The 19,047-nt window shown below is 38.6% G+C and overlaps 2 protein-coding genes and 1 long non-coding RNA gene across 6 annotated transcripts in view; 1 reads left to right on the plus strand and 2 right to left on the minus strand.

Annotated features, from left to right (window-relative positions):
- Positions 1-10,606, minus strand: part of LOC139107962 (uncharacterized) — a 91,656-nt gene extending 81,050 nt beyond the window's left edge. For all 4 annotated transcript variants that reach the window (XR_011546592.1, XR_011546591.1, XR_011546589.1 and 1 more), the window contains exons 1-2: positions 10,424-10,606; positions 9,976-10,141 (exon numbers count right to left, since the gene is read on the minus strand). This is a non-coding gene — a long non-coding RNA (uncharacterized lncRNA). The remainder of the gene's footprint in view (positions 1-9,975; positions 10,142-10,423) is intronic.
- Ci (cubitus interruptus) lies at positions 434-15,998 on the plus strand. The gene is made up of 11 exons (XM_070665855.1): positions 434-3,204; positions 3,539-3,628; positions 5,943-6,137; positions 7,261-7,535; positions 8,856-9,110; positions 9,376-9,540; positions 11,146-11,310; positions 11,526-11,951; positions 12,101-12,625; positions 12,824-13,093; positions 13,186-15,998. The coding sequence occupies exons 1-11, from the start codon at positions 2,850-2,852 to the stop codon at positions 14,638-14,640; spliced, it is 4,176 nt and encodes a 1,391-aa protein (XP_070521956.1). The 5' UTR covers positions 434-2,849; the 3' UTR covers positions 14,641-15,998.
- Positions 15,999-16,093: 95 nt separating this feature from the next.
- LOC139108176 (odorant receptor 49a-like) lies at positions 16,094-18,956 on the minus strand. Its single transcript, XM_070666269.1, has 9 exons — positions 18,825-18,956; positions 18,563-18,682; positions 18,268-18,385; positions 17,784-18,051; positions 17,499-17,612; positions 17,338-17,428; positions 16,953-17,098; positions 16,727-16,859; positions 16,094-16,590 (listed from the first exon to the last, which is right to left on the minus strand). Exons 1-9 carry the CDS (start codon positions 18,954-18,956, stop codon positions 16,540-16,542), a joined length of 1,173 nt encoding a protein of 390 aa, XP_070522370.1. The 3' UTR covers positions 16,094-16,539.
- Positions 18,957-19,047: the final 91 nt, after the last annotated feature.

Consider the following 19,047-nt stretch of genomic DNA (forward strand, 5'->3'; position numbering starts at 1 on the left):
GTTCCCGGGCACCGCTTAGCTCGCCTCATTACCACGAGTCACGTTAATGAGCTTGCGAACCTTAATTCTTCACCCAGGCTCGCCGACCCTTCTCCTCCTCTTACTGCATCCCGAGATTAAACCGACCGAGACGTCGCGTGTCTGCCGCGATCACTGAATTATCGCTGCCAAAATTTCGAGGAATTCTCAATCCATTCGATGGCTAAGCTACGGCGCCAATCCGAATCGCGTTGGCTTTGATAAATAAAAGATGACTGCGAGGCGCAAACTTCAAAAGAAAGATAAAAAAAAAAGGAAGGAAAAATTAACGATTTCAATGTAGTCGGGCGTCACCGAGAAGGAACGAGCGGCAGCTATAAGAATTTCAAGAAGATCCCTGGGTTTCCGAAGCGGACGGGTCGTAGATAAAGATAGATGTTTCGGTTTCCGGCGTGTCGAGTTAACGACTCGAGTTTTATCTGTCGGTGGAGGCTGTTTCGACGGGGATGGAAAGCCATGGCGTGGCAATGAATGGAAGAGGAAAGTCGTGGATAGATGACGCGTGCAAGACGGAGAGCCCGAATTCGAGGGGACGGAAACAAAGAAGAGTGAAAATGAGAGCGGCAAATCAAAAGAAAAAAAAAATAAAATAAAATAAATAAAGAGAGGAAAGAATTAAATATCTCCTTACAAAATGCGCGTCGATATTAATCCAAGAAATAATTCTGATAATTATGTACGTAAATAATAAAAATTAATTTTTCATTACTATCATTTCATGCGAAGTGTCTGATCTCAATTTAAAGCCCACCTTTCGTAAGAAATATTTTGCTCTTACGACGTTTATGCCGCACATTTTTCTTTCGCCGAAAGAAAGTAAATCAGGTACGTCGGACGTACGTCGTCGGTTGCATGGATATTTTAAAAACTCGCGGAGTGCGACAGACGCTTAAAGCGGTGGCCGGAAAGGGAGAAGGAAGGCGACAAGAGGTAGAAAAGGAAGGAAGGACAGCAGCCAGAGGCTGAACCATACCTCGAGTCATCTGGCAGTCAGCAGGATTGGAAATAGACACAGCGCGTTCTCTCTCCTTCTGGCTTCTATCCTTCCCTTCTCTCTTTCCGCTACGAGAACTCTCAATCTCCGTCTCCTTTCGGCCATTTCTCTCTCGGTGCGAAAAGAAAAAACGGAGAACACGAGTGCGCCAAACCCGGCGGAGTCGGCGATGTTTTCATTGTAATGGTGTCCCCGATCCCTTCTGATTCTTTTTCAGCTAACTTTTTTACGAGATCCTCTACTAAGCAGCCTGTCAAAGCGGTCTAATTTTTGTTCCAGCGCCGGGGGTTTTATTAGGGAAAATAATTAAAACGTTTGAAAAAAAGAAATAAAAGAAAAAAAAAAACAAAAATTGCTCGCTGTGGTTGACGCGGAAGACTGATATATCGTCAATGTTTTGCGAAAAAATTATTATCACCGCGATAGTTCTCAATTATATACGTAATTCACAATCTTTGGAGGTCCGACTCGAAAGCGCAAGTACCGTTAGTGTTTTCGCGCCTTCCTCTGCCGCAAGACGAATGATGCAGAATTGAGAGATCCCTCGACCTGTCAACGAGTATCGCGACAAATGTTTTAACACGTTCGACCACTGTATGCGGGCAGCCAACAGGCGGTAATCAAAATCCGTGGACACTGAGCAAAGTCAAACAGCCGACCCGGTTGTCTTTACTCAGCAAACTCGTGGAAGCGCGGAGCCAATATTTAGACAGCGACCGACTCAAACATCGTAATCCGTCTTAAAACGTTGCGACACGCGCCAATCGCCTCCTGTCCTTGTTCCGCAAGGTGCTGTTTACTTTATCATTCGCAATGCACCGTAATCACCGCTGGCTAATCAGGTCTTCATATTTGTCTTACATTAGGACCAATTTTTACGCGCAGTGCTTTTCCTTCCGTTCGGCCGCGAGTTATTCAATAAGTTAGCTCCAAAAAAAAAGAAAAAAAAAAATTATTCGTTGACGATATCGATAAGAAACATCTGACTTTTGATTATCTCGATAATTTAATTAAACTCGTCTTCGAATATTATAAAATGTGAAAGAGAACACAAAAACAAAGGAGATTAATTGCCGGACGTTTTGAATTTTGTGATTAAATGGTAAAGAATTAATTTTCTTGTCATTTGTTAGCATTCAATAAACTTATTGCCGCGTATGAATTTGCGCGCGTTCATTTATAAATACGTTGATTCAGTATTGCGATATTTAATATCGGAGATGTAAGCGCGCGTTCTTAACTGTCTTGAAAGACGCGACTCTGCCGCACGAGACTGCCATTAGCGGAGTCTGAGAGTGAGGAAGAACCCGGACGTCGGGGAAGAGGATCTTTGAAGGCACCGGACACGCATCGTTTCTCGATGTTTCGAGCGTGGCGAATTGCCATCATTCAAAACGAGATGCGCTGCCTCTTTCGCGGCGGTTTGGTTCCTCTCTTCTGGATCACCGTCCACTGTTCCCTGAAGCGAACGAGCGCGTGCATTGTGACGTCAGCGAGAATGACAAACAAAAACGCATTATCTTATCCCGCGGACAAAGTTATACTTTGATCATACGACCGTGCCATTGACGGAGGACACCTGTCTGCGTCAAGAAGCGACGCGAATAGGGAGCTTTGACGAAGAGACACGCGCCATTTGTCGCGTTCACGAAGTGTGTCGTAATTTCATCCGTCAAACGAGAATGCTTTTCTTTCTCACTCCGCGCCGTAAATCACAGACGTCCCTGCGGAAATGCGTTTCGTTAATAAGAGTTATCATACCCGCAAAAAGTGGAGAAACTCACGGCGCCACGTGATTTATTACCAATTTCTGTAAATGTCTTATAAAATTTGTTCTCTTAATTACCGTGGGCAAAATCGATTTTACAACTGCGATGGGAACCTCGCGCTCACGTTTATTTTGTCGGGTTTCAGATTATCCAGCTCGACGGCGATCGGAACACCCGGTAACGGCAGCGGAGGTGGCGGCGGAGGTGGAAGCGGTAGCGGCGGTGCAGGCAGCGGAGGCGGCGGCGGTGGGACCGGCAACGGGACTTCCGGTAGCGATTTTCTACGCAGAAGTCATCCCCTCGCGGAACACACGGCTCTACATCCCGCTTGCCGCATCAACTACATGGACCTCTACCACCAAATCCATGCCTCCACGCACAGTCCCAACACCTCGCTACACGGTAATTAGTCAGCTATATACGTACGGACGCATAAGTAGAAGCATAGACGACAAAACGGAACATAAGAGCTATCTGTTACCTCTTCAGCTACAATTAATCGGAAGGTCCCATAAAAGGGACCCGCATTTCCGCCGGAAGTCTCTCTTAAAGACTACAAAAGCATTTTACTTCCCTCTTCTATCAGTGTTCGTGGTAACAACGCGCTTTATTTCCCTCTTCGATCGACTAAGACTCGCTAAGATATTTATTCTTTTCGTCGGCTTGACCAATCTATCGCTGAATTTTACGCGAATATATATATATTTATATATATTTTTTTTTTTTCTCGTTTAAGGACTGGGTGGTTTGGGGCCCGAATACCTTTTGCACGCGGCAGGTCCTGCCAGCACCCTCGCATCGTCCGAATTTCCATTCTCTATTGATGGTAAGTCCAATAACATATATTCTACCTTTAATATAAGCGTCGTGTGTACGTGTGACTGAGTTATGTGTGCCGTGCCTAGCCATAGGTGTGCTGGCACTACCGGCAGGTAGGAGATCGAATGGTTAAGAGGCCGAGAGGCTAAAAGACGACCGAAAGGGTAAACGGGGCCTCGTTAGCCGCCACCGCCGCATAATTGAATCGACTCGGACCGACACGACCTCATTAACACCTTAGCGCCTACCCTACAGGTTGTCTCACATTTCCTCTTCCCTCCCTGACTATCTTTTCTTTCTAGCTCGGACTGAATTTCTTCGTCGTGTACAATTTTCATATACGTACGCACGTGTGTGTTTCTTTCTTTTTTTTTTTTTTTTAATAATTATAACAGTACAACCGAGCACTGAACATATCGTAATTTATTTTATTAAAATTTATTTGAACATTTGAAAATATTAAATATGAAACTTTTTATATTAGAAAAATATTTTTGTAAAGTAATCGTGAAAATTATTTAAAGTACTAGCATATTATCGGTTCTTGATGTGGAGGGAAACGTGTTCTTAATACATCACGTAGTGCATTTGATGAGTAAATTTAAAAAAAAGAAAAAAATATATATATATATAAATATATATACATATAACTAAGGCTCAAATGGATCGGTCTTCAATTCAGTACGCGGGCAAAACTGTTTGAAAAGCACTGTAGCTGCCGTGGCATGCTTCGCGTAGTAGCGTCGGAGGAACCGCGCCGATCGCAGTGCACGATTGCACCAATTTACATGTCTCAATCCCATGTTCGAGCTGCGCGAGGGAGCGAAGAGAAGAGTTGAAACTTATCGAGCGTGTTGAGATCCTGGAACTCGCGGGGAAAAGGGTGGGCCGAGCGAGGGATGAACGGTAAGGAACGAAGAAGGATTCACATTCGCATATTCATTAAAGTCAGCGAGAACTGTACGACGCGACGCGAACCGGATATGGTAGGGCCAACTTTTTGGCCTTGGTGGATAAGATAATCGATTCCTGTTGCCAGACAACTTGAAAAGAAAAAGAAAATAAAAAAGAAAAAAAAAATAAATAAAAAAAAAATAAAATAAAAATCTAGACACTCGATCGTAGCACATTAATTTCTTTATATCTATGATATTTTAATTGTCAATCGCGATAATACGTATTTACGAAGAGTGACACAATCGTAAATACTCAAACCGGATCGTACATAATGGCAGGAAACTGCGGCAAATGAGCTCGCGTGGAAGCAAGTGTAGCAATGTAAGCTGATAAATCGTTCATTGAGCATGCATCCCACGTCATGCGGAAAAACCGCACGGCAGTTAAGCCCGTCGGCTTGCGTTCCGCCGCTGCCACCGTTGACCACCGTAAATTTGATCATTGACCGAATTAATAACCAATGAAGGGGACAAAGCAGTGCCCTGCAAGCGAGCTGGTGCGACGAGACAAGGAGGAAGAGGAGGAGGAGAGCGGGTTTTGCAAATAAAAATAAATAAAAAAAAAAAAAAAAAAACAAGAAGAAGAAGAAAAAGAAAAGGATGAAGGCGAGCAAGGGGATCTCCAACTGCGAGTAACTCTATACCCGTTGTGCGCGAACGAGCGATCAACCGAGTGGAAATCGAGGAGAAGGGTAGGCTCGCTTCTCGTGCTCGTCTCCTGTGTATCGCGTTGCTTCTTACACAGAAGAGAAGCGGGAGGCGAGGGAAAGGACGAGAAGGAATGATGGAAGAAAAAGGGGTACGAAAGCGAGGTAGATAGCACTCGCGGCTTAATCCCGCGGTGGCAGAGCAAGAAATCGGGTTGGGGGAGGACAGGAGGAAAGAAAGAGAGAGAAAGAGAGCTGATAGTGACGAGAAGAGGACGGGAGAGCGTAACCGCCACCATGTAACCAACGATGGTACGTACAAGCGAGCCGCCACCACGCTCTTAAGAAAGTGGTTTGTATATTACGTCGTTACGCTGCGGTCGCAGGCAAATCGCCGCTAAAACGTTCAAGCCACAAAATCAGACTCTCTTCTCTGGTCTTCTGGACTCTCCCCCCTCTTCTTTTTCTCTCTCTCTCTCTCAGTACACTGAACGTTCTTTACCTTCCGTCTAACTTCTTCCTACCTATGTACCCGATTACCACCTCAGCGATGAATGCTAAAAATGTATGTCTCAAGGAAGATTATGTTAGCATGTTTTGCCAACTCGTTTGACATAGGAATAACGAGCGAGTGGAATCGGAAAAAAAAATAACTGCGGAATGGAAGTTTCCATTTACGAATATCGAGTTAAACCTATCTTTTTTTTTTTAATTTCAGTTTCAGCATCGTCGCGACTAGGAAGTCCGCGCGCCTCTGCGATCAGGGCAAGTCGAAAAAGAGCGCTGAGCAGTTCACCGTATTCGGACAGATTAGACATCGACATGTTTCGATTTAGCCCAAATAGCTTGGCGTCTATCGTGAACGGCTCGCGAAGTAGCAGCGCGAGCGGAAGCTACGGACATCTTTCTGCTGGTAAGTAAAATCGGTATCGAGCAATTTATTTATAGGGAAAAATTTATATCGCGAAAGAGAATCGATATCTTTTGTAATTAATCAAATATGTATATCGCGTGTTGAGCGTCTTATCTCACGCTACCATTTTTCGCGATGAAATTAAAGGGCAACTATATATTATTAGTGTCGTTCTAGCGAGTAAATTTTTAAAGAACGATCGATGACGATAGGCGGCGACGTATAGAGTACCAGTGCACATAAAGCCATTATACAGGCGGGTAATCTTGCTTGCGAGTTAAGAGCGCCCGGTAATTTGCGATTAAATGAAGTAATTAACGAATTAAAATTCAGTTGGCGTGGCACGCAAGTCGTTTGTCGGCGTTACATCGTCGAATACCCGCAGGATGTTCCTGCTCGTTAAATTTGCCTTCGATGCGCACACCATTGTGATACAATAGATACGCGTCACCTGCCTCGTTTTACCTTTAATCATATTTTTTTTATTCATTACATTTTTATCCCATACGATTTTTAGTGAATCCAATTTTTTTTTCACCTCAACTGTCAGAAATTAAATCGTCAAAGTTCGATAATTGTTAAGATTTTAATCGTTTACAATGCTAACTTTTACGTCAACCGAAGCGAATAGGGATAAAAATATATTGTATAATAAATATAATTGGTATATAAATTTATAGGGTTACATTCGTATGAATAGCTTATTCAAGTTACCATGTATGCACAGTATAATAGTACAATTTCTACCTACGCGCGGCTACTTTATGGTTTCGTAACAGAGGCTCGCGATTGAAATGCAAGCTTAGCCTACGTGCCGGAAGTCCGGCGTGTCGTGCTCGGACTGTCAAAGAAACGGACATGCGTTCCGATTTCGTTGTTATTCCTGTATTGTAACCATATTTGAGTGATTCGTGTGAAGCATTAATCTTGGGATGCTTATCAGTAGCCAGATATTAGCAAATTTCTAAATAAATCTAAGTAAATCGCTGTGAAAAATCATGCACGCCAATGCCTAGCAATGCCTCAAGTCTGTACACAGTATTACCCTCGGCGGTTAACCCCTAGATTTAATCGTAATTTTCGCGTTTTTCGCGGCAGTTAACCGATATACATTTTATTGCAGCAATGAGTCCAGCGTTAGGCATGCACCCGAGCATGGCGCCACACCTGCAGCAGTTACAGGCCCACATTTTGAGGAGCGCGGCCGCAGCGGCGTTTTTACCTCACACGCACCCCTTACAACCACCCGCACCACCGCCGCCGCCGCCGCATCCTCACTCCCATCCCCACGCTCACGGACTGTCCCCCCATTCGCAATTGTACCCTGGCGTGCCACCTCATTCCACGTCGTCGGCAACGCTCAGCCCGCACGCAGCCGGAATGCCTCCAAAAAGTGAGGTAAGTAGAAAAAAAATAAAAAAAAAAATAAAAAAACTAAAACAAACCAACACGAAGACTGAAAATATTATCCCTAATTTCATCTAGAAAAATTGCCTTTTTTAAATATTAATAATAACGTTCCGTTAAATATATTAAGTCATTTTTCACGGCAAGTCACGATTTTATTGATAGAACCCGGCCAATCATATTCTGACGCATAGACGTTAATTCCGAGCGGGAGGAAAGCGCAATATACTTGCAATAGCAAACCGGGAGTGCCATTCGATCGTTATTGCGAGTCGAAGGTACGACGATATAAGCTCGGTGGCCCGTCATCGATTCATTGGGAATAAATAATCGTATTCTCGTGACCCTCCCACCCTCCCCTAGTCAGATGCCCGCTCGATCTCTCTTAGCTACGTCCCGTTGGCTGCGTCTAACGATGGGCGACAATGGAACAACGAGGACGGAGGAGAGAAAAAGAGAGACGGAGAAAAAGATTGGGTTACTCTCTCGCGAGAGAGGGTCCTCGGGTTACAAGCAATCTCGCGCACATTATTTCGTCCGATTCCACCCCCTTCCCGACGCACTTTTATTTTCCCTTCTCGTCGATCCTTTCTTCCTTCTTTTACTCTGACCGTCGCTTCCTCGTCTTTGTCGTTTCCTCTCTACCGCCATCGTCGCGGTGGACCCGCGCTGATTTATTTGCATCCGCGCGCTCGCCGACGTAGGCGCGGCGTTTTCATTTTCTGCCCCGCGTCCGTACGCTGTAAAGTTTACCGGCGTGATTTGCATCGGTTTGCATTTTGCTTTCCGTCGTCGTGTCCCGTTGTCGTCGTTCTCGCATACGCGCGCCGCGTACTTATACAAACGAAGAATTCCCTCCACGCTTATGCGATGTTTATTTTTTTTTTGTATTTTTTTTTATAAGAACCGTACAAGATTGAACAGATTTTTATAATTATTTCAATCTATCTGAACGTCTTTTGACATTTTGAAATTATTTATATATTTATTAAACATACCCAAGTAAATTAACAAATATTAAAATTGTAAAAAAGTTATTAGCATCCTAATAGCTCTCTTATACATTAGTAACTTTCTCTGTTCAAAGAGCAGCGACGCGAATGATTTATGACGGTTTGCAACAAATAACTTAATTGCTATTTTTTTATACGTAAAACTGAATTCGAAATAAACTGATGTTAATATTATAATTAATATATAATTTAAATACTGAGCATGATTTTAAATTATTTAAATTATAGATAAAAAGTATTTATTTAATATGCCTATCTAATCTTTATTTAACGTATCTTTTTTTTTTCTTACGAATAGAGTGTAGAATCGTGTAGAAAAACGTCGGAATCATCAACTCGCTCGGTGACGGCCGAGGCTGACACTTCCTCGAGACGGGCCGCTACCAAAGTCAAAAGAGAACCGGCGACAACGACCACCAATGCGACAACTACTACCGCTCCACCGACTCACCCTCAAGGTCTAAGTCCGAGCGAGGATCTCAGAGACGAACCTGGTGACTTCATCGAAACGAATTGTCATTGGAGAGACTGCGGACTCGAGTTCCCGACACAGGTAATATACGAACGTGCGCCGAAGTCTTAATCCGTCATTTCTTCGTCAATAAGCTATTGTCAAGAGTGACACGAATAATTACAATTTCTATACTGCACTTACGGAGCTTTCGGGCCGAATACTAATGGGAATAACCAACGTTGTATGTAATAGCGCTGAGATATTTGAAGCAATTTGAAGACCTAAAAATATAACAGTATCGTAAATTATCTCTATATATCTCGACCTTATCCACATTAATCTAACGTGCATCTCTCCCTCCTAGGACGATCTCGTGAAACATATCAACAACGATCACATACACGCCAACAAGAAGAGCTTTGTTTGCGGCTGGGAGGAATGCTCGAGGGAGGAAAAGCCCTTCAAGGCTCAGTACATGTTGGTCGTACATATGAGAAGGCATACGGGTGAAAAACCACACAAGTGTACCGTAAGTAAAGCGCTTACTTGTTTCTCCCACCCGAAAGTTTTTTGTATTCATCAATTGCACGGGTTTTCTTTCTATTCAAATTATGTGTCTTGTAAAATTTCAATAAACTATTGAATTAATTAAACGAGAAGAGATATCTGTTATTTCGTTCAACTTATTATTTTATTACTTGATAAAGTTTCAAGAAATCTTAAGAAAAAAAAATTTTTACTTTTTATTCTCACTTAAATTGTGCATTTAATAAAATTATTAAAAAAAAAAAAAAAAAAAAAAAAAAGTTAGAAAGAAAGAAAACGCTGTTTAATCAAATCATATTAAAACTTAAATTAATATCATACTTTGTATAAACTTTGTACCTCCAGAAGAGGCGGAAAAATATTATGTTACTTGTGTTTTATGAAAAATAATTTTTTACAAGTCTTTGAAAAGACTCACCGTCGTTGACCAGCTGCATTTACCTCGATCGATCCAAAGCCATTTCTCCGTGCCTCGTATCGCAATCTGTATCACTTCGTCGTGAATCGTATCCAGTGTCTCCGACGTTCGATCATACATCTCCATAGGCCGACTCCTCCGGCAGAGACGGCGACAATTACGAGCACTGAAAATCACGCGCAAGCAAATTAATTAAGAATGATCGTCATGGCGATTGTCTGTTCGCGCATTCGTAATTCCCGACTTGTTACGCTCGACGCGTTCCCGATCGAAATTCTAGGAAGTGTTGTCGCGTCCATCAGCGACAAACAAAGCGAGATTATACGTTCCGATTAAACCGTCGCGACGATTCGTCTCGACATTTCTTCGCTTTTTTTTACCCGATCGCCGGATGGACGGAGCTTACGAAATATGTATCACAAGATGGACGCTGGTAACGGATTCTTACCTAATGCGACACAGCCGCCGGCCGCGATTTCCAAGTCCGCTTACGCGATCAGTTGAGGCTCCCCGAACGGATTTATGCGACAAAATGATCGTCTCCGTGGAATTCTACCTTCTCGGCATCCATTCGTCCTCGAAAACTCGTTTCGAACGGCTAAACGAGCTGAAAAATCGCGGAGCACTCGACATGCAATTACATACCGTATAGCGCGGGAGAAGAACTGACTTCAGCGCCAAATAACGATTACGGTATTAGGGTAATATTTGCAACAACCTTCTTGAGCGTGCTGATTGGCTGAAAGATAGTAATAGAAAAATGTTACTATTTTTTACCCAATCGAGACGCTCGGCTTGTTATGACGTATCCTTACGCGAATTCGCAATTCATGAGATGCACTCTGAAAATATGTTCGGCAGTACGTCATGAGACGTTGTGAAAATAAGTAACGTTAACCTAATTGGAATGAGACGAGATGTTGAATCGTGTATATTGTCGCTTTGATAAGTTATGTTAGAAGGATCGCGTAGCTATTTATTCGATTGCGAATTTACGATGTAAGAGTGTTGAACGTCTTTAAATGCAGCATATAACACTTTAAAAACATTTCTTAATTTCTATTTCTTTTTTTTTATTTTTTTACTTTTTCCCTTTTTGTATTTATTGTTGTTATGTGATAGAAATATTTATTTATTAATTATTTAATTAATACATTTTTTTGACTGCAGTTTGAGGGTTGTTTCAAAGCCTACTCGCGATTGGAAAACCTCAAGACTCACCTTAGATCTCATACCGGCGAAAAACCGTACACCTGCGAGTATCCAGGCTGCACCAAAGCCTTTAGCAACGCCAGTGATAGAGCGAAGCATCAAAACAGGACGCATTCTAGCGAGGTATTGTGTCTTTTTTTTTTTTAATATAAAGCTAATTTTTTTTTAATTCTGAAAATAAATATAGATATAAATATTAGTGCATTTAATTTAACGCAGGAGCTAATAATTATTATTTTTGTAGGTTTTTACGACAGATTTAAAAATTATGCAATAATTATTACCAGACTGTTACGTTTATGTCCATTTTATAATTCTATCGTCTTTTACTCGTCCAGAAACCGTACATTTGCAAGGCTCCTGGTTGTACAAAAAGGTACACGGACCCGTCGTCTCTGAGGAAGCACGTCAAGACAGTTCACGGTGCTGAGTTTTATGCAAACAAGAAACACAAGGGTGGCGGCGGCGGTGATGGTGGTGGCAGCGATGAAGCCGGCGCAGGAGGTAACAGTCCTAGCAGGAGCGAGGATTTACCTCCGAAGACACCCAGTCTTTCAAGTCCTAGCGTCAAGTCTGAGAGCGAAGCCAACAGTCCGCCTGGCATCATGCAGCAGCAGGGTAGTCCACTGGTGGGTGGCTGTAACGACGAAGTCGCGGGAATGGGTGCTCTCACGGGTGATGGTATTGCTCTTGCTGAAGAACCGTGGAACGAGGAACCCGATGATTTAGACATTGCCGATCTACCTGTAGCATTACGTGCTATGGTAAATATCTTGAAAATTAAAAATATGTACTTTGCAAATGAGAGAAATATCTGAATAATTTTTTTTTAATTTACCTTTTTAGAGATTTCAATTTCTCGCGATGTTCTCCATCTAAACTTTTTTTTTTAATATTTTTTAATTGTAAACAGGTCGGCGGTATGGAATCACAACAGCAATTACAAGTACCAGCACCGACGTCGAGAAATCGTTTGAAAGGAAGACTGAATGCCAAAGGCATGCCGAACATACCGATTGGCGTAGCAAACATGCGTGGAATTCATGGTGTCACGCCTCAGGGTAATATTGGTGATCTTAACAAAAGAATCACCGATTTGAAAATGGAAGGTGGTGGCGGCCAGACGAGGCAGACAAGTCTGTCCGATCTCCAACTGAGGTTGCAGCCGTTCGGTGAGCCTCGAAGAGACAGTAACAGCACTGTCAGTACTTATTACGGCAGCATGCGATCGGCAGATCTCAGTAGCAGAAGAAGCAGCCAGGCGAGTGTAGTTAGAATGGGCCCAGGACCAGAAAGCTTTTACGATCCAATCAGTCCGGGTACGTCCAGACGAAGCAGCCAAATGAGCACCACTTCCAGTAGGATCGATCAGAGTCATCTTCAGGGACCTTATTCGACGAATAATCTCGTCGTTCAAACACAGAATATGTCTCTGCAGGTATATCTCGTGCTACAAGCTGCCTAAAAAGATAAAAAAATGATATTAGAATAATATTAATTATTATTTTTTTATTTATTATTTTTTTATTAAATTCTTTCTATTAAATTTTAATTAAATTTTTATTAAATTTTTATTTATTAAATTTATTAAGTTTATTAAATTAGAATAATATTAAATGATAATATTTTTGTACAGAGCATTCAAGCGATGCCAAATGATTGGAATAATCCAAGCGGCCACTGTACTCAACCATCGAGTGATCGACGAATGTCCGAACCAATTCGTAGTAATCCAACGCAAAGGACTTCTCCTCCAATCCCGCCCAGACCAAGATCTGCTCAGCTGCCTGAACTTCAGCCCGAGCTCCATCCGAATCAAGAAGTAATCCTGGACGAAGTAGGCGAAGGTGAAATGGTGGAGAACAAACTAGTTATTCCTGATGAAATGATGCAGTATTTGAATCAGGTAATTACGCAAGTGTTGTATAAATTATTGAGATCCACAATATTTATCTTACCTTGATTTTTTATATCTTTAAATTACTGTTTTTACTACAGGTTCAAGCTGGTGGAAATCAAGTCAGTTATCGTGGTAGTCCTCTACCTATCTGTCAATCTCCGATATGCACGAATCCTATGCATTATCAGCGACAAGTGCAGCCTACGTGCAATTATAATCAATCACATCAGTCACATCAACAAAACTGCTACTCCTCGCAGCAAGTCGTTCAGCAGCCCTGCCCGAACTATCAGAATTCTTCAACTGCAACTTACGGCCAGTGTCCGAATTCACGTGCGACTCAACCTCCTCCCGCACAGTATTGTCCGCCGCCAAATTATGGATCTCAAGCAACAGGCGGTCAAGTAGCAAGTCCAGCCGCGGGTCAAGTTATGTCACCGAGTTCGCATTATACCTCGACGGGTACTCACTTAAGCGATCAACCATTGACATCTCCCGCAGCCGGTGCGTTGGCACCACAGCATGCGCCACAAAATCTGCCTCAAAATTCAGCCCAACTTACCCGAAACTGTCCTCAGAATCACACACACCATACTTATTATTCAAATTATGGTTGTGCGGGTCAAATAAACGCAAATTGCAATGGTACTAGTGGCCCGGCAAATCATCATTCTAATCAAACTTGCACATCGTCCAATCACGCGGCACAGATGCGACTAACAAATAACTGTCAGCAATTGTCACCGCATTGCACTCAGCAAACAGTGCCTATGTCTAATCCGCCTGTTGCTCATCCGAACGCACAGTGCAATCAGTCCTCCGGTCAATGCACAAGACCTATAGTAACGTCTAATAATCAGATACCCGTACACTCTGCTCAACAGTCTCCGGTAGCTAATCAGTGCGGCTCGTTATCGCCCCATTGTTCTCAATTGAATCACGCAAATCAGAGCAAACCGATGAATACACTTGCGGCAAATCTTCAAAGCTGTCAACAACAGACGCAACAGTCAGCTACGGCGCCTTGTCTACAGGTCAATAACTGTATTCATCCTAATGCTCGTCAGATCAACGACGGTAGCGGCGGATCAAAGAGAACATCACCACAGCTTTGTAACGCACAGCAGACTAACTGCAGGATACAGCAGCAACAACAAACCTGCACGCATAATTGCCAAAGCCGCACAAATCCACCGGCTCAATATAATTGTAATTGCGCGTGGACTTATGGAAGTCAATGTTATCACGATCAACATGGTGGATCGTTGCCAGAGATACAATGCAGAGATATTAGTCAGTCGCAACAAGGCTCACCAATAAAGCCACCTCAAGGTATGAGACAAGATTCTTATCGTAGGACATTGGAGTACGTTCAACAATGTAGGAACTGGTCCGTCAATGCTCAAACGCACGAGACCAATGTCTCCAGTTCAACGCATCCTATGCCATTGCCGCAACCTTTGCCAGCTAGCGCTAATATGGTTGTCAACGACATGACATCGTCACTCAGCTCTTTATTAGAAGAAAATAGATACTTACAAATGATTCAATGACCCATATCTACTAAAGAAAAACAAAAGTACAATTTTGTCGATCGGTGAAATAACCATGCTAAAACTTTTTTTTTTATATCACGTACAAAATTTGCTTTATATTAAAGTCTTAAACATGAACGTTTGGTCAAATTTATGATGATAATAACAATAGTTTTATGTAGGAGCAATTGATTTATAGTTTATAAATTTTCAAACTTAATATCAATCTTTATTTTTATGTATATCTCGACTTTATATATCCACTAACAAACTCGACCACTGATCTATTAATGAAAGTGTTATTTTTTAATAGTAAAATTGTTTTATAACATTAACATGTACGAGGTGGTTATAAAAATCTTATACTCTCGATACTTTCGATACACAAGAATAGAAAGTGCCTTAATTTTAATTAATGTGCTTTTATAAAGTGCCACTGACATAAGTTATATTTAAAAATACCAATTCACGACATTAAGTACCTCGAAGATTTCGCTCATAGTTTAAAATTAGATATTAGATAATACAGATGTTCTGTATCTTGTCCACGGATAAAAATAAAGTGTATGCGTCTCTTTTTGATAATAATGATATATCAATCTTACAGAATGTAATTGATAAATCTTAGTGTGCGATAAACGAGAAGTATTTTAATAAAACTTATGTACTTTAAATTATTGTAAATATATTTTTATAATATTAAATATATAGATATTTTATATATACACAAACACTTTGTACATCAATTTTGTTATGTGACAAGCGTGCCAACGTAGCATTATTTTATTATAATTAAGCTCAATAAGGTGTAGTGTACATCGCCGTACAGTGTGATACAAAAAGAGAGAAATAAAGTCTATTAATAATTATCAGTATATTACAATTGATAAAAATAACAAGACTTTGGATACAAAAAATAAAAATAATTTTAATAAAATGTATTTTTAAGAAGCCAATAACAAAATAGAAACTGTAGATAAAATTTAGAGATAACTACAACTGTTAAGGATAAAAATGAATATGAACATGCGAGTGTATATGTTTCTAAAATGTCTTTCAATATTCTGAAAATTTCAAAAAGGAAGTTATTGTAAAACATATAGTTGCCTTTAAGTATTTTCAAATGTTTTTATTGAATATTAAAATATCACAACAATTAATAAAGAATAAATGCTTAGAAATTTAAAAAAATCAGAATATATACATTTAAACGATGTTATATAAACTTTATTAAATTGCGATCATAAAAATGTGAATTATTTTGTGAATATTATATATATATATATTTACTACGTATTATATGCTAATAAAATCTGTATAATAGTGGAAGAAAAAATAATAGAATGGAGTTTAAAAGTGCCTAAGCATTTACAAAATTGTTAATTATTTCGAAAATAAATCATATCAAATCCAACATCATGATTTTTTACTGTACGAAAAGAAACCATGCGCGCGTTATTTTTTAAAAGACCCTAATTACAAACTACGAAAAGTAAATTATGTCACTCACCAATCTGCATGAGCTTCAGCGGAGTTGTAGAGTTTTTCCGGTGACTGTAACATAAAACGAAACATATTAATGGAGACATATTAGTATTTAAATTAATATAAAGGTAGGGCTTTATTTTTATAAAGATTTTACTTACCGAAATAGTCAATACAATGGCAAGAGAAATAAATTAAAGGTTTCTTTCTCAAGGAATGTTATTCACGAGAAAAATTTCTAAGTAACGCAACCGCTTTTTATTTACCGAACAAGAATGCATTAAAAATATACAACAATTTATTATAAAACCTCTTTTGCATTTTTATCACATTTACATACATCTTTGTTACATTATCTCATATATAAAATATATTACACACACGTCACTTTACTAAAATCATCACTATAGTGTGATATAATTGTTGCTATCTCTATCGCACAGAATACATGACGATAAAATAAGATATGGATGTATTTACCAACTGCAACAAATTATGTTTGTCTTTGGATTGCTTTCTCGATAAAAAGAAAAGATAAAGTCGAAGAAAGAAAAAAAAAGAAGAAAAAAAATGTTATCTATTTTTTTGCATTATTATGTAATGATAAGATATTCCATACCGTAGCAAAACATTCTAAAGATGATACAAACAATCCACAAACACTCAGACCAAAAGATTTGTTGCCTCTTTGTAATAAAAAAATTACCAATTTTTGTATATGTAGTGGAGCTAAATACCATTGAGTCTTGTATCTACATATATAATTTGAAAAAAAAAAAAAAAATACGAGTAATGCTATATTGTATGAATATAACATGCACTTAATAAGAAAAGTTTGTTCTTACGTTGTGTCGTACATATAATTATAGTGATCTGTAACTTCTTGTCCAATGACATTGGCAAAAAACATATATAAAATACAACTAACTGATGAAAAATAAGGCATTAAAAGTTCTTCAATATCACGTCCTGATGATAAAATTTGGTAAACCTAATAACCGAAATTTGGTATCGTAGTCAATTTAAAAAATTATAGAATTATTTAAAAAATATATTTAAAAATAAAATAAATCTTTATTTTAATTATAGATTATCAATGCGATACTTAAATATCTATTTGAAATAGATATAATTAACTTGTAAGTAGAATTCTTTATTTTAAGTTATATTAATTATTATTAATGACATCTTGATATTAAATTACATAGAAATAATGAACAGAAAACTTACTTGAAAAATATTTAAACTTAAAGCTAGCACTCCAAATGCTATTAGAAAGATGAATGTTACCTCAAATGTAGTCTGTATGCATTCGCAAAACCTTTACATATAAAAAATTTGCGTATAAAATTATACAGCTAATAAAATATGTGTTAATAAATAATACCAACGATATAGCTCTTCGTTGAATATCTATAGCATATATTATGCTTTTATGAAGTAAATTCTCATTCTTCGGTATTTTTTGTGATGTGTAAATTTCCATTGCGCTTTCGATACGATAACTGCAAGTAGTTTAAATGTCTTAGTTATGTATAAATACATCTAATAAAAAATCACAAAGTAATAAGCTAAAAAAAAATTATAATATTTATATATAAAATAAAATAAAATTATACATGTATAATTATGTGACACGTTATCTCTACATTTCTATACGACATTACGTATTTTACCTAGCAATTTTAAACATTCCACAGGCATACTGAAGATATGCATAAAGCGATGTTCCTGTAGCAATTATGATGAATATTCCGACGTAATAAAATATGTACATATGCAAGAATAGAAAGTAGAAATATTTTTCCTGATTGATGAAATATTCAGTGACCATAAACAGGCTGCGTTTCTGGGATCCGTTTATGGATACGATAATATTACAAAAACTTGGCCACATTTGCACAATTAAATGGATTAACGCTTGAGCAATCATAAGTGCTGTAAATAACGTTGTAGATAGATAATTTCATAAATTGTAAAATGTCTCGATAATAAATAAAACTGGCAATTCCATAAATACATCAAATATTAAATAATTATATAAATTATATGTATCGATATTTTTTACTATTACAATTGTATAAATTTAAATTAGAAAATATTAATTAATTGGTAAAGGAGTTTATGATTGTCTCATAGATAAGAATCAAAGATAATTACTTGTAAGTGCTATTGTGTAACGTTTTGCTTTACTGCCATATTTTTCTATAATAATAACCTCGTTATGGTCTTTCAAATTGGCATAAATACACTGTAGATAATTTATTAAATATTTTACCTATTGTTTTAATAAGTTCTTATACCACTTGTGTACCTCTAATTAATTAGTAAATACTTTTTAATTATACGAATTTAAAACAGTTCAAGCTATTTATTTTTCAATAATTATATTAGTAGATATATTAATAAATATACATATGTTTAATAACTTACTGTTCCGCAAATAATAACTTACTGCTTTATTGTTAACGAAAAATGAAATATATTTTATCTCTACGCTAATCATAGGAAATACAGAAGAGAGAACTTTGATGATAAAATCTGCAGTACAATTTGAAGTTAAAAATGCTGTAAACTATAAATAACAGTGATAAATTTTCAAAGAATTTTAATTAGAAGTAAGTTAGAAAAGTCAAAAGCACGAATTAGTTTAACATATTTGATGTATATTCTATAACACGCGTAGTACAAGGAAATCAGGGTATTGACACACATACTTGAAATAAAATACCAGTTGTACAAATAATAAAAATGCAAATATATCGAATTTGAGCAAATTTTGACTTTTGATAAGGCCACAAACCAATTATTAACAAAAGAATCTGATTAAAATTAAAATTTTTATCCATGATTGGTTCTCTGCTAGCTCTAAAATACTTGTGACGGAAAAGAGGTAAATAAAAATTCACATCTCTACCACATTAGATTACTAAAAAAAAA

The sequence above is a fragment of the Cardiocondyla obscurior genome, linkage group LG14 (genome assembly GCF_019399895.1).
Source record: "Cardiocondyla obscurior isolate alpha-2009 linkage group LG14, Cobs3.1, whole genome shotgun sequence".
Classification (NCBI taxonomy): Eukaryota; Metazoa; Arthropoda; class Insecta; order Hymenoptera; family Formicidae; genus Cardiocondyla; species Cardiocondyla obscurior.